The 15,116-nt window shown below is 45.3% G+C and overlaps 1 protein-coding gene across 2 annotated transcripts in view; it reads right to left on the reverse strand.

The window, feature by feature from the left end:
• LRRC45 (leucine rich repeat containing 45) overlaps positions 1-15,116 on the reverse strand; it is a 231,711-nt gene that overhangs the window by 39,435 nt on the left and 177,160 nt on the right. For both annotated transcript variants that reach the window (XM_033961545.1, XM_033961547.1), the window contains exons 14-15: positions 2,449-2,541; positions 2,113-2,286 (exon numbers count right to left, since the gene is read on the reverse strand). In XM_033961545.1, the coding sequence (XP_033817436.1) occupies positions 2,113-2,286; positions 2,449-2,541 (267 nt within the window). The remainder of the gene's footprint in view (positions 1-2,112; positions 2,287-2,448; positions 2,542-15,116) is intronic.

The following is a 15,116-nucleotide window of genomic DNA, read 5'->3' on the forward strand; positions in this document are numbered from 1 at the left end:
CTGTTTTAAGTCTGCTCTTATTGATTTTTATGGATGATGTGATTTTTATGCATAATTTATTCCTGTTGTATGGGCTCTTTATTGTTATGACTGTTTATTTTTAAATTGGAACTTTAAAGCGCCTGCTATGAGTTCTAAATCTGTCTTTATTGATTTTCATGTATGATGTTGCTCTCACGCCTAATTCATTTAATTCACAGCTTTAGGTACTCATATTGTTTTACATGCACGATGTGGTTCTTATGTATAATTTATTCCATTCACAGTGTAAAGACATTCATTCTGTCTTACATTTGTTTTCTGAGGGAATAGAAAAGGAGAATTGGGCATGGGTGGACAGCAACAAAATGATTTACAGAAGATGGGAAAGCGGAAAAAAGAAACTAGGACCAACTTGATGGAAAAATAAGTCTCCAGACAACAAAGGTAAAAACTGGAATTTATTTACTAAAATATGTCAGCTTTTGGAAATGTATATAGCAGATGTCTTTGTCTTGTGATCAAAAGAAAAGAAATGCATTTCTGGGTTTATTTCTACTGTTGCTGACCCTTGCTGTGACTGGTGGGAATCCCCAAGCACTGCCAGCAGAGGACCTCCTCTAGAGACAGCCAGAACTCCCCTCCACCAAGCGTAGCAGCTGCTGGCAGCATCAATGAGCCACTGAGGTGCCAGCATCTGTGACTCAGGGATGCTACTGCTGCCAGCCAAGCTTGGCAAAAGGGACCCCCGACTAACTGCAGAGGAAGTCCTCAGCTGACAGCTTGGGGGTCCTCACCATAAGAACATAAGAATTGCTGCTGCTGGGTCAGACCAGTGGTCCATCGTGCCCAGCAGTCCGCTCACGCGGTGGCCCCCAGGTCAAAGTCCAGTGCTCTAAAATGAGTCCAGCCTCACCTGTGTATGTCCCAGTTTAGCAGGAACTTGTCCAGCTTAGTCTTGAAACCCTGGAGGGTGTTTTCCCCTACAACAGACTCCGGAAGAGCGTTCCAGCTCTCCACCATTCTCTGAGTATGAGGCTCTGGTAGAAACCCATTTACAAAGTATGTATTCTTCCCAATTAATATTTCCAAATTAATAAAGTGTCTTTGCTTATTTGTAAATGGTTCACTACCAGAGCCTTTAATTCAGTAGCATAATTAAATGAAATAACTACTTCTGAAGTTTATAGGGACGGATTTGATTCCAGCAGGACGAGCTTGACTCCTAGCGGGGACGGGTTTGATTTCTCTCCCCGCGCAACTCTCTAATGGGAAGACACTCACACATGCGTGGCACGGGTGGTCTCGAGACTTCTAGGAAGTTAGTGACAGTACACTTTTGCACTGTCCATACCAGGCTCCGTGGTTAACATCACCCACATGTAAAAATATGCTGCTTGCTTAATCTGGGATAAAGCATAATACAATGTGCCCTAGGACTCTCCACATTTCCCAAAAAGGTTCCAATTAGCTAGGCCCTTATATGCCAACTGGGAAAAATAGACTATGCAGGATTCAATATTGACATTCCCTAAAGTCAGAATTATGGGCAACTAAAGGGATCTTTTGAACCAAATGTATAAAATTAACCAACCCAGCAGTCTATTCACTTCCTGTTCCCAAGTTCACTGTAGCTACCCACAGTCCTTCAGCAAATCCAATGACTGGTGAGATTTATGTAAGTTAGAATTAGTTGCAGTCTCTCTTTCTGGTTCCTTCAATTTTTTATCTAAGTGCTGATAATTCTCCAATTGCAAGGTATGAATGTAGTGAGCAAGCTGGAAATATGCAAATTGGGATCCCAGGTCCAGCAATACCAACAATCTGAGGTCAGCAAAGGATTTTATTTTTACATTCGCATTTAAGAAATAATGTTCTATCAAGGCAAGACCTGTTTGTTTCCAAAGTTCAAATATCACTTGTCTAATTCGGGAAGAAAGCTGGCATTACTTCTAATTGTGAATTGATCAGTAATTTCTGGGTCTTCCTCCCCCTCCCCCCAACACCTCCAATAGAGGTTTTTTTAAGCAACTCTTTTGGCCGCTTAATGAGCTCAAGAAAGATTTTGAGTATGTATTTGCTAAGTACCTGCTCCACACATGCCACCTCCTGCTGCCTTTAGAGAGTGAGTACCTGATGTAAGCCTTCTATCTGACGCTTCAGCCTTTCAATTTCTAGATTCAGCTGATAGTTCTTGGCTTGCAGCTCTCCTGCTGCCTGTTTGTGCTGCAGGATGTGAGACTGTGCCTCATCACGTGACTGAGTCATTACACGAAGCTTTTCTTCCACATGAGACGAGCGCTGTTGCTGCATAAGACAAAAGTGAAACTGAGGAATCATAACCGACAGACCTTCCGACTCCAACTCTGACAATACAGCATATTAACTCCCCCCAACACACACATGCTTAGCCAGTCCCATTCTGAAGACCTCAGACCACCCTTCAAGAGAAATGAGGTGGTGTTGTACCTCTTCTGAGCGGCAAAAGTTTCGGATCTTCTGTAGCTCCTCTTCTCTTTGTAAACGTTCAGCTGCTGCACTTGCCTTCTCTCGGCTCAGCTCCTGTTCACACAAAATGCTACACACATCAGGAGAGCAAATTCTACTACTAATATTACCATATTTTTCGCACTATAAGATGCACCTGACCATAAGACACACTTAGGAAAAAAAAACATTCTGAACCAAATTGTGTACTAATAGTCTTAGTAGAAGTATAGGATTACAACCTCTTCCAACACTCCTTGTGATCAAAGAAAAGCCAGTTGTTGTGCTATGTCTTTGTTGCCAGCTTTTGGAAGTACACCTGCTGCATTGTAGAATGGGCATTATTTATAAATTGCTTTAACTCAATGAAAGTGCATCCACTAAAAGCAGGTAGACTAAAAAAATGCTTAAAGCAATTATTAGAAAAGACAGAAAATAATACTTAACTGAACTTCCAGTATCCTTAACAGGGATTGAGAATTTCCTGTTGCTGTTCCAAGGAGACAAGTGTAGGCTCCTTTCCTCTGCTCTCGTGGTCTTCATCCTTAAAGACCTCACCTCCCTGCACCTTTCTCTTGCCAGGGCTTGCACATGTGTTTTCGATATTCGCAAAAGGATTTCACTTTTTGGCTCCGTTACAGCTGCTGCCTGGCCTCCCCCGCGAAAAAGGACGAACTCCGGGAATCCTACTGGACAAGCTCAGTGTAGTCTCGGAGCTCTGAGGAATCCCTTCACTGCGGCGGCGCCATTTCAGACACAAGATCTCTGCCAGTTTTGTGAAGCTAGGAGAGTAACTGGGCAGCAGTTCAGCCATAGCAGGAGAGAAGAGGACCTAAAAATCCCCCCCAAACAAACCTAAAACAATGTCCAGGAGTCGACGACAAGTATGAGAGCAATTCTACTCCCACTGAAGGTTACAAATCTGGCACGCTCCTGCCCTCTGGAGTAACGTATACTTCCAAGTCATTGTTCTCACGCCAGAACAACTTAGCGCCTGAATTACGCCTGGTGGATTTCAATGCAGTTTTTCTTTTTTGTGCAAAATCCCCTTCCTCTGTGTGTCATTCATGGTCTGTCCATAAAATATGGTTTCTTTGGGTCATGGCAGCAATTCAGACACGCAGCCTGCCGCTAACTTGAAAGCCTCTCATTTGCCGTGGGGGGTAAAAATTTGTTACATTCGCTCCATAAGATGCATTTCCATTTGGGGAAAAAAGTGTGTCTTATGGAGCGAAAAATACGGTACATCCAAACAAGCAGCATGTGCAGTAGAATGCCCTTGTACACAGGCTCCCTCCGGACTAGGCAAAGGTCAGGCAGGGGCTTCTCACACACCTTGAGCACATGCAGCTGCTCTAAAACCTCAATCACAGACGCCCATAGATTTTACAGTAATTCAGCCCCAGAGCACAGGTTTCCCCCAAGCCATGTAGCAGCACTGCTTCTCCGAGCAGTTTCCCTCAAACCATCCAATGATTCTATGTGCCCAAATAAAGGCACACAGAGCACCTGCAATATCCCATTTTCCTGAACAAAGACTTCCTCCTCAAGACAAAGTCATCTATTGGGTCCCCATCCACTGGTCACTCGCACAACACAGACAAATATGTAAGTAGATTTGTAACACACCCACCCACCCAAAGCATCACTGACAACGGAGTGGTCCCTTTCATGAAGTGACTAGGAATTGGGCATCCATAAGTGCCAAGTCTGTTTCTCTGAATACAGAGGATACAGCTCAAGTCATCTGGTGATCTGAGGAGACACTGGGCTAGATGGACTTTTAGCTAGTAAGGCATTTAAAAAGGAGATAGAGCAGCTTTTCAACTAAGATGGGGGCAAAGCTGGCAATCACTCATGAGCAAATGGTTCGGTGTGAAGAATCTTTGAAGGATACTATTGAAACAGGACATTTAGGGAATCCAAATAGAGGGGTTTCAGTAATGGTATGAGAAAGCCATGAGTGTTTAAGAGGACAGCACAATAAAAGACTCAAATTTTTTTTTTTTTTTTTTTTTTTTTATTTATAATTATACAATCTTATTTTACAAGAATTAATTCTTGTACATTGAATACAGGAAAGAAAATTTTAACGCAATAATACTTTTACCACAATCATCATAATGATGATAATAAACCCCTTCTTAGACCACAATAAACAGGGGTTGACCAAAACTAAAATTAGAGAGAAATTTAAAGGAATAATACAAAAAAGAAAGGCATAATGTATCTAGCGCCCAATTATTATTATCCCTTAATCCTTAATCCTTGATGATCTGCTTAACATCTAGAAATTCCTTCAGATGGTTAGGAGAGAAAAAAACATATTTAACACCTAAGTACCTAACCAGGCATTTGCAGGGATACACCAATAAAAATGTTGCTCCAATATTTATAGTCTGTTGTCGCATTGCAAGAAAATCTTTCCTCCGTTCTTGTGTAGTCTTAGCTACATCAGGATATATCCATATTTTCTGTCCCCCAAATAATTTTTGGGAATTTTTGAAAAACAATTTCATAATCATATTCACATCTTGTTCAAAGACAAATGATACTAGTAATGTTGCTCTGTCCATTTCAGATGTTATCGTTTGTTCCAATAAAGCCGTCACATTTGCAAAATCTATCACATTTGTCTCTCCTTCTCTTACTTTCCCAATCTCATTTCCATCTTCATTTACCTTTCCTTTTCCATTTCCATCAGGCATCTTTTTATTTGGCAAATAATAAATTTTATTAATTGGAGGAATACAATTTGAAGAAATTTCCAAATTCTCAATGAGGTATCTTTTCAGCAAATCAATAGGTAACATTCCTGAAATTTGAGGAAAATTTAGAAAGCAGAGGTTCAAACGCCTATTAAAATTTTCAAATTGTTCTAGTTTCTTATGAATGATAGAGCTATCTTTAATTGAAGCCAATTTGAATTGTTGCAATTGTTGTATGTCCCCCTGCATTTGCTTGGCTTGGCCTGTAAACTCCATTTTCATAGATTCAACTGACCCAGTCAAAATTTCCAGTTTTTCATTTAATTTTGTTACCTCATCAGTTAATTTTTCAATTTTCCCTTCCATCCTCTGCAACAATTGCCAGATGCTGTTCAAAGAAACCTCCGTTTGAGAGAGGGAAAAATCCCCTCTCTCTGCTGTTGATTCCATCTGCCGTCCCGCCGACAACGCTGAGCCCTCGCCGGGAGACCCCACGCTTTCACTTCCGGAAGTGTGTGTCTCTCGCCACAGCGTTTCGGCTGTAGCCGGACACGGAGGCGTCATGGGAGCTGAAGGAGACAACGATGTTTCAATGCCCGAAAGGGCCAGTGACTCCCTCCCGTCACCGCCCAACGCCAAGCTCTCCACTCCAGCCTGTGTGAGCGCCAGAGAAGGCGCGAAGAAACGGTCCATCGTCTGCTGAATCGGGGTGGACATCAGGGCCGACGAGGCAGAAGCCCTAAGCACCCCTTTCCTCTTAGGAGGCATCCGTGTAAGGTATTTGAAAAACGCAGATTAGGAACTTGTTGAGAACGTCTCTCGCAGCTCCTCTACATCGCCGCCATTTTGGTCAGCTAAATTATATCAAGACTCAAATTATCCCTGTCATCTTCTTAACAGTCTGTAGTTACAAGAAAAAGACACAATTTGAAGTGTCGGAATACAAATGCTAGAAGCCTAAAAAATAAGTTGGAAGAGTTAGAATATTTAGGACTGAATGAAGAGGTAGAAATAAGAAAGGAGAACAATAAATGGGACACTGTGTTACCAGAGTACAAATGATAGAATAGATCAAATTGGAAGAGGGTGCACTATAGGTAAAAAAGGGAATTGAATCAAACAAAATAAAGAACATAAGAATTGCCGCTGCTGGGTCAGACCACCAGTCCATTGTGCCCAGCAGTCCATTCACAAGGCAGCCCTTAGGTCAAAGACCAGTGCCCTATTTGAGTCTAGCCTTACCTGAGTACATTCTGATTCAGCAGGAACTTATCTAACCTTGTCTTGAATCCTTGGAGGGTGCTTTCCCCTATAACAGCCTCTGGAAAAGCGTTATAGGGGAAAGCACCCTGCATGACATAGATAACGGTGTGGAATCCATATGGATAGAAATTCCATGTATGAAAAGAAAGAATATACAGGTAGGGCTGCACTACCATTCCCCAGAATGAGAAGACAGATGAAGAAATGTTTACAGAGATTAGGAAAGCTGGCAAACTAAGCAACAGTATAATAATAGGTGATTTCAATTACTTTACCTTGCTGAAATGAATAGTTGTGGAGCAGTGCCATCCATCAGCATGGAGAGGAAATTGGTGGTGGTTTTTAAGGCAGCCAAGAGTTTTGAATTTGAGAGTGGAATGGTCAGTGTTTTTTTTATGTGCTAGTTGTATGTAGGTTAAACAGATCCCTTAGGAATTGTATTCTTGACAGCCCTGGAGGCACTGGCCTGGGCTGATTGGTGATGGGACTGTGAGTGAATTGTGAAGAGAAAGTTGATTGGTGATTTAACTACGTAGTAGACCCAAACATAAAAAAAAGACTGTGGAGGTGACGTTCATGATGTCAGTGTTTATTCAGTCAATAAAATGATGTGCATTCTTTTTTTGTGTTTGGATTCATCATATTCACTGCGGATCTGCTATGAAGAGAAAGTTGAATGGTGATGGTACAGCATTGTGTACAACTTGTGTGAGTATGCAGAAGTCACATTTAGACTGAGGATTGGTGATTTCACTAAGTAGAGGATGAAGTATGGAGCGATGATTGGAGAAAGAAGTGATACTTGGGTGGGGTATGTAATAGTATTAACAATCATAGAAAGATGAGAGACGCCTGCCTTGACGCCATGTTGAGAAGGAATGATTGATCATGAAATGACATGGACATTGTAAATTAAGGAGAAATTAGGTCCTTACCTGCTAATTTTCTCTCTTTTAGGCCCTCCAGACAGGCACAGAAACAGATGGGTTTAAGCTCCTTTGCAAACATCCCACCACTTATATTATTCCCTTATGTTTTTCTCCCTTTTTTGTTCTCCCCGTACCATCCTCTCCATTTCAGTAAGTCAGTATTGTCCTTTTTCTTTTTTACTATTGTACATCGCTTTGAATTTATGAAAAAGCGATTTTATCAAATTTTCAAAAACTTGGACTGAGACACTAGCTTTTGGCTACAGTACAATAGCCAAGCAGGAACTAAGAACCGTGAACTATAGACATACCAACCCCACTCACTGTTTAGTTTGTTTTGTCAGGTTAGTCTTATTCGTTGGTTTTGTTTCTCCCAGAAATTTGTAATTTTTCTTTTTGTACATCACTTAGAATTTTGAATAAGCGATTAATCAAATTTTTAATAAACTTGAACTTGAAGACAAAAAGGACACATTGTTGGATACTGATTAGAACAAGAACATTTCGGGGGGGTCACGTGATGCAGCCTACCTAGAGGACGTCTGTGTGGAGAGCTCCTGCCCTGCCCCCTCTAAATTCAGCGATTATTACCTGCATTCCGGTTGTTCCCTCGGGGCTTTTATGCTGACCTGCTTGGGATAGGCTGCCGCTACTCCCCGGGTGCTTTGGAGAGCGATTTGAGCACCGGGTATGCCTATAAAATCGGCTAAGGGTTCCCGGGAAAAATCTGTGACAACCCCCTCTAAGATGGCGGCGGATCAGGCCTCTTTCACGATCCCGGCCGGAGACTGGATTGCCGACATCACCAAATCTGTGTCGGCTGCTCTGGCGGATAGACTAAACAAAATTCAGTCCGCGGTTGATGAAATGCATGAAAAATTCGACTCGCACAATCGGCGTCTGAATGAGGTAGAGCAGCGCGTGTCTGCTCAGGAAGACACGTGCACAGCTATGGCGGCGCAGATGGAGGCACTGCAGACGCAGACTCGGGAGTTAACTGATCAGTTGGATGACCATGAGAACCGCAGCTGACGGAACAACTTGCGGCTGATCGGGATTCCGGAATCGGTCACGGACGAGGGGCTTTATGAGATTTTCAGTAAGTGGCTGCCTACTGCATTGGGTTTTGCGGAGACCACCATGCAATTTGTCTGCGAGCGGGCCCATCGAGTGAGAGCACGTGTTTCTGGGGCCGGGAGACCTCGAGTAGCTATAGCCCGTTATGTGACTTGGAGAGAGAAGGATATGCTGCTCCGTGCGTTCCGGAAGGTGGGGGCCCTAGAATATGAGGGCTCGAAAGTGCTGGCTTTTAATGATTACTCGATCAGGGTGGCTGCTTTGCGAAAGGCCATGTCGCCTTGTTGTACAGACCTGCACAATCGGGGGATTAAGTTCGCATTGGTGTTTCCTGCCCGGCTGCGAGTCTGGCATGGGGGCCAGAACCATTCCTTGGCTACAGTGGAGGAGGCTCGGGCTTTCCTGGCTAAGTTGCCAGCTTGAGTATGCCTTCATGACATGTTTCCGCTCTGGCCTGGTGGGACTTCTGAAATCCAGAGGGTTCGCTACGATGGGAGAGGTCCTACTGGGATCAGGATAACCCGTCCGGCGGGCCTGCCCTGGGTTTACCAGATCCTTTGTTCTGCCGCGTGAATGACAGGATCTTTGGAGTGGATCTGGCTTTCATCATTACTGCCCTCCTTACAATCCTTTTCTTTGTCTTCTGCTGACTGGTGGCTGTGCAGGGCACCATTGCAATTGGACCCGCCTGGAGACCTGTCCAGAGTGCAGTGGGTGGTAATCCTGGATACTGCTGAACTATTTGCTTTGCCTTATGACTGGACAATCTGTTTGTTCTATGTGCTAGTTTGATCTTGCTGCATTTAAGTGTTTGGGGGACACTGAGGGGGGGTGGTGGGGGGGGCTCCCTGGGTAGGTTGGGGATCTGTTTCTGGGAGTGCATGTTTGGGGGGGTTGACATGCTAAGGGGGGAGGGGGGTGGTAGGAGGGAGGGGAAGACGGGAGGAATGCCTGTGGAGTATGGATGGTGGATGCTGTGTGTTTGGTCGGTGTGTCTGCGGTGGGGAGGGGGGAGGATTGCTGGATACTGTGGGTATTCTCGTTGAGGGGGGATGGGCCTGGCTGGGGGGCCTGGTATCTCCGTCCATTTACTTTTTATACCTTAAGGCGCTTCTGGTGGCTTTTTATGCTGCATAGTTATGGTTAATTTGAAGGTAGTAACTCTTAATGTGGATGGTATACATTCTCCTATTAAACGAAAGAAAATACTCACGTGGCTTCGGCAGCGACAGGTGGATATTGCATTCCTTCAGGAAACTCACCTCACGAGTGCTGAGCATGAGAAGCTGCGCAGGGAATGGGTGGGGGATGTGCGGTACTCTGCCTATAATGGCCGCCAGAGAGAAGTGGCTATCCTGGTTCATAAATGCATACCACTTCATGTTCACAAGACAATTCAGGATAAACAGGGCAGATACATTGTGGTTGCAGGGGACTTTTGGGGTTTTCAGTTTCTTTTTTGCAATCTGTATGCCCCGAATGTTTATGACCATATTTTTTACTCTGGGCTGCTGGGTATTTTAGCTCAATTCCCTACTTATCATTTGGTTGTGGGAGGAGATTTTAATGTTACAGCGGACCCGATGATGGATTGTTCTCCTGCCAGGCCGCGACCTAGGAATCATGACCAGAGGGGTGTGAACTTTCTATGTACTCAATTGGCGGTAGTGGATACCTGGAGGACCCTCCATCCTTTTGATAGGGAGTATACGTTTTACTCTCATCCCCATTCCATGTATTCTAGATTAGATCATGTCTTGGTCTCTCAAGCTCTCTTTCACCGTGTGGATAAAGTTTCTATTGAAGATACCACTCTGTCGGACCATTCGGCGGTCCTTGTGACTATAGCGGCCACTGAGCGTAGGGGTGATAGATCTTGGCGGTTTCCGGCTTCTCTTTATGGCGACCAGAAGTTTCGAGCATTTCTAAGGGACAAGTGGGTGGACTATGATTTGTATAATAATACCTCTGACGTAGACCCGGTAGTGTTCTGGGAGGCTTCGAAGGCTGTGGTGAGGGGTCATATCATCCAATTTGTGTCGTCACTGCGGAAACGCCAGGGGGAGAAACTTCTTGCCCTGACGGAGCAATTGGCAGAGATTCGTAAATGTCATCGGGCGACGTTACTGGACACGGACGGGCAGCAGATTCGCTCCTTACGCTCTCAAATTAATGAGATCTTGGATGCTAGGGCCCGTCAGGATATTTCCTATCAAAAATTTCACCTATATCGCTGGGGAGGTAAGGCCGGTAAACTTCTCGCAAATATGGTCCGGCCATACCGGAAGAAGCAACTTGTTCGAGTGGTTAGGAACTCTCGGGGAGAGACCTTCACTCAGGAATCTCGAATAAGGGAGCAATTTGTTGATTTTTACAGCGCGCTTTATGTGAGGAGAGACTTTACCATTGAGGAGCGGGACCGTTTCTTTCGAGATTTGTCTCTCCCGAAGCTGTCCGAGGTTCAGACGGAGCAGCTGAATGCCCCTATTTCTTCAGAGGAAATCCAGTCGGGGATTAAAAAACTAAAACTCGCTAAATCACCTGGCCCCGATGGCTTTGGCCCCGAATATTACAAACTTTTGCCTGACCTGCTTGTCCAACCTCTGGGTAATTATTTCAATTTCCTTTCCTCAGCACCCACGGGCGTTCCGCATAATCTTGCTCATATCACTCTGCTCCCAAAGCCGGGTAAAGATCCCATGCAGGTCGGCTCCTACAGGCCAATATCCTTATTGAATCAAGATGTTAAGCTGTTAGCGTCTATCATGGCATCTCGACTCAATGAGTTTCTCCCTCAACTTATTGGGGATGATCAGGTGGGATTTGTCCCTCGACGTTATGCATCGATGAATCTTCTTAAGGCATTGACTGCAATCCATGAACATAGGGGGAGAGGGGGTGCTTCCGCGATTGTCGGGCTTGATATGGAAAAGGCTTTCGACAGTATTTCTTGGCAGTACCTCTTTTGGGTGTTGCAGGAATATGGCATTGGTGGGACTTTCCTTGCTTGGATCCAGGGACTCTATTCGAACCCGCAAGCTAGGTTGCTTATTAACGGTAGCCTTTCGCAGTCGTTTCCACTATGCCGAGGTACTCACCAGGGTTGTCCCCTCTCTCCCCTATTGTTTGTTTTAGCTATAGAGCCGTTAGCTATTAAGATTCGTTCCTGTTCGGCCCTGCGAGGCATTCGCATTGGTAAGTCGGAGTGCCGTATTGCATTATTTGCGGATGATATATTACTTTTCCTGGACCAGGCTCCCACTCATTTGCCGGTGGCGCTACAGCTGGTTTCGGAGTTTGGTGTTCTTTCTGGTCTCCAAGTGAACTGCACGAAATCGAAATTGCTACCCCTGTCGGGGCTTGGGTGGGAGCTGTGGCATGCCGGCCTGCCCATACCCCCGGTGACGGCTCCAATGAGGTATTTGGGTATCTTTCTACATCCGGACCCTAGGGCTCTGTACGGGAGTAATATCCTGGCTGTAATTGATAAAATTCAGGCTTTGTGTCACGCGTGGCGGGATCTTCCTCTATCCCTTTTGGGGAGGGCGGCGCTGATAAAAATAATATTACTGCCAAAGCTGCTATATCCCCTCCAAGCGGTGCCCTTTTGGATTCTACAGCGCGATATCCGCCGGCTTCGTTCTCTTTTTTCGGTATTTCTGTGGCGGGGCCGGAACGCCCGCATTGCATATGCTAAGTTGACTCTTTTCAAGCTGGAGGGGGGCTTGGGACTTCCCGATATTCGTGCTTACAACGTGGCAGCATTAATGCGCTTTATACACGAGGGAGTGACGGGGTCGGCCCGGTTTTCCCCACGGGGATGGATGGAGGGATGGTGTGCGCCTTATACTTTTTTGAACCTTTTGCATGCCACGGGGGGATTACGGGGCGAGCTTTCCTCTAAGTTGCAGTTCTTACGCCCTTTTCGTCAGGCCTGGCAATGGTGGCGACGGCGGCAGACGAGATCTCCCAGGGCTTCGCCTTTTCTGCAACTACAGGGTAATCCGGATTTTTCACCAGGGCTGGGATGCTCCCCCTTTGCCGCATGGGCGGTTTGGGGGGCCTCGACTCTCGCTCACATGATGGATGGGGATACGGGGGTCTTTGACTCTTTCGCCCAATTTCAGGATAGGTGGAATGTACCTAAAACTCACTTCTTCGCTTATTTACAGGCCCGCCATTACTTTCAGAGTCTATGCTTGCAGTATGGTGCGGAGTGGCCATATGGACCCTTGGATCAACTACTCTTGAGTACCCCGCCTGCCTTGAGTTCTCTTGCGCTATGGTACAGGGTTATGCATTCGTCCGGGGCCTTTGACATTGTTATGCAATGTCTGGAATAGAGACCTGGCCTCTCAATATACCCCTGATTCCTTTCAGATCCTCTTTCACACCCTTCATGCTTTTGTGAAATCTGCGGCCTGGCAGGAGACCCAATTCAAAATCCTCCATAGAGCATATATTACCACGGCGCGGGGGGCCAGGATGGGTTTGTGGGAGGAACCTACATGTATTAAGTGTCACAGGGCACCTGGGACGTTCCTACATACTTTTTTGGAATGTCCTGAGCTCTCTTTGTGGAACTCTTCCTTTGCGCAGCTTCGGTTGGTTCTCCATTGCACTATTGAGTGGGATTATAAGACGTTGTTGTTGGGTGACCAGACCTTGTTGGAAGAACAGGGCCTCACGATTCCTCAGAGGCGCTTTATCTACCTGATGGTGTTGACAGTTAAACGTTTGATTTTGCAATTCTGGACCAAACCGGGGGCTATTCCTTTGGACTGTTGGATCATTCAAATGCAGGAGTTAGCCCGCTTTGAGCTTGGCTATTATAAACATTCTATTAATCCTGAGGTACTGGAATATTTAGCCATATGGAGGGTGTTCGTACAACTACCCATGGTTTCCAGCATAGGGGGGTCAGGGGGAGGGTCTGATTGATTGGTGGGGGTCTGGAAGTGGGGTATGATTGTGGGAGTGGATGGTGTGCTTGTATGGGTGGATGCTGAGTTCTCTGTTTCAGGGGTTTCGTGGATGGTTTTGTTTGATTGTTATATATAGAAAATACTTGTTGGGGTTGCCGGGAGAGATACCTCATTTCTGCTTTTCGATGCAAATAGAGGTCTACGTGGATGTGTTACACGTTCCTGAGTGAATTCATTGTATTTTGTTGTTGACCATTGTTTTATTCTTTTAGTATTTTCTTGGTCTCTCTTGTTGACTCCTCAATAAACATATTTTCAAAAAAAAAAAAAAAAAAGAACAAGAACATTTCAGAACGCCCCACAGTTCTCCAGCTAAACCAAGCATCATTGCTCTTAACATACTCCCCAAAAACCAATACAAGATACCACCAAAAAAAAGTACTCTTCACAAAACACACTGAATAAAACAACAGGGCGGGTCTGTGTCAGTCTAGAGGGACTAAAAGAAAGAAAATTAGCAAGTAAGAACCTAATTTCTCCTTCCTTATCATCCCTCCAGACCAGCACAGAATGGATGGGATATAGCAGCGTAGTACTCATCATGGGTCAGACCCCAAAGGACCGCCATAAAAACATGCTCATCGAACATTGCATCCCGATGCATATGAATGTCCACACGGTAGTGTCGAACAAAGGAATGCAGAGAAGACCAAACTGCAACTTTACAGATATCCACCGGAGGTACAAGAGAAGATTCAGCCCAAGAAGCTGCTTGACCCCAAGAGAAATGAGCTTTGAGAAATTCCAGAACAGGCTTCTTTTGGAGAAGGTACAGCAAAGCGATACACTCCATGGATCCAGCATGCAATGGTAGCCTTGGAAGCACCATCCCCCTTACAAGGACCCGCTAAGAGGACAAAAGACGGTATGACTTACGAAACTCCTGGTCCGAACATAAGAGCGAAGGACCCTAAGGAAATCCAACTTGCGCAACAACCTCTGCTCCAATGAGCCCTCCCGACTACCCAAGACTGGGAGGTCCACGGACTGGTTAACATGAAACGGCAAGACCACCTTTGGAAGAAAAAAGGGAACTGTCCGCTGCATAACCCGCTCCCTAGAGAACTTCACGAAGGGAGGCCTACACGAAAAGGCCCAAAGTTCCGAAACATGCCTCGCGGAAGTGATAGCCACCATGATAGGCACCTTAAGAGTAAGGTCCTTTTAAGTATAGGTGCCGAGAGGCTCAAACGGAGAACAAATTAGCACGGAGAGAACTAGATTCCATCAAAAACAATTTACCCTCCTTGTCCAATCCATCATCCTCTCCAGATTGGACTATTGCAACTCCATCTACTTAAGCCTAACTAAGAAAAACCTCCACAGGCTCCAACGGATTCAGAATGCCGCGGCCAAACTCATCTTCGCTAAAAGTAAATTTGACCATGTCTCCCCGCTCCTGGCTAAGCTCCACTGGCTTCCGATAATCGCCAGGGTCCACTATAAATGCACCTGTTTAACTTTCAAAATCCTATATGGTATCCTCCCTCCCTTTATCCCTCTTTCTTGGAATTCCTCAAACCCTAATACCACCAGATCCTCCCACAAATTAAAACTATCCTTCCCCTCGCTAAAAGGCATTTCCCACACAGGAAAGCTAGGGACCTCCCTTCACTTCAAAATCACTGAGCTCTGGAACAACTTTACCTCCCCTCTTCGGAACTTGAGCTCTCTCCAAGTTTTCTGCA

This window comes from Geotrypetes seraphini, chromosome 10 (genome assembly GCF_902459505.1).
Source record: "Geotrypetes seraphini chromosome 10, aGeoSer1.1, whole genome shotgun sequence".
Classification (NCBI taxonomy): domain Eukaryota; kingdom Metazoa; phylum Chordata; class Amphibia; order Gymnophiona; family Dermophiidae; genus Geotrypetes; species Geotrypetes seraphini.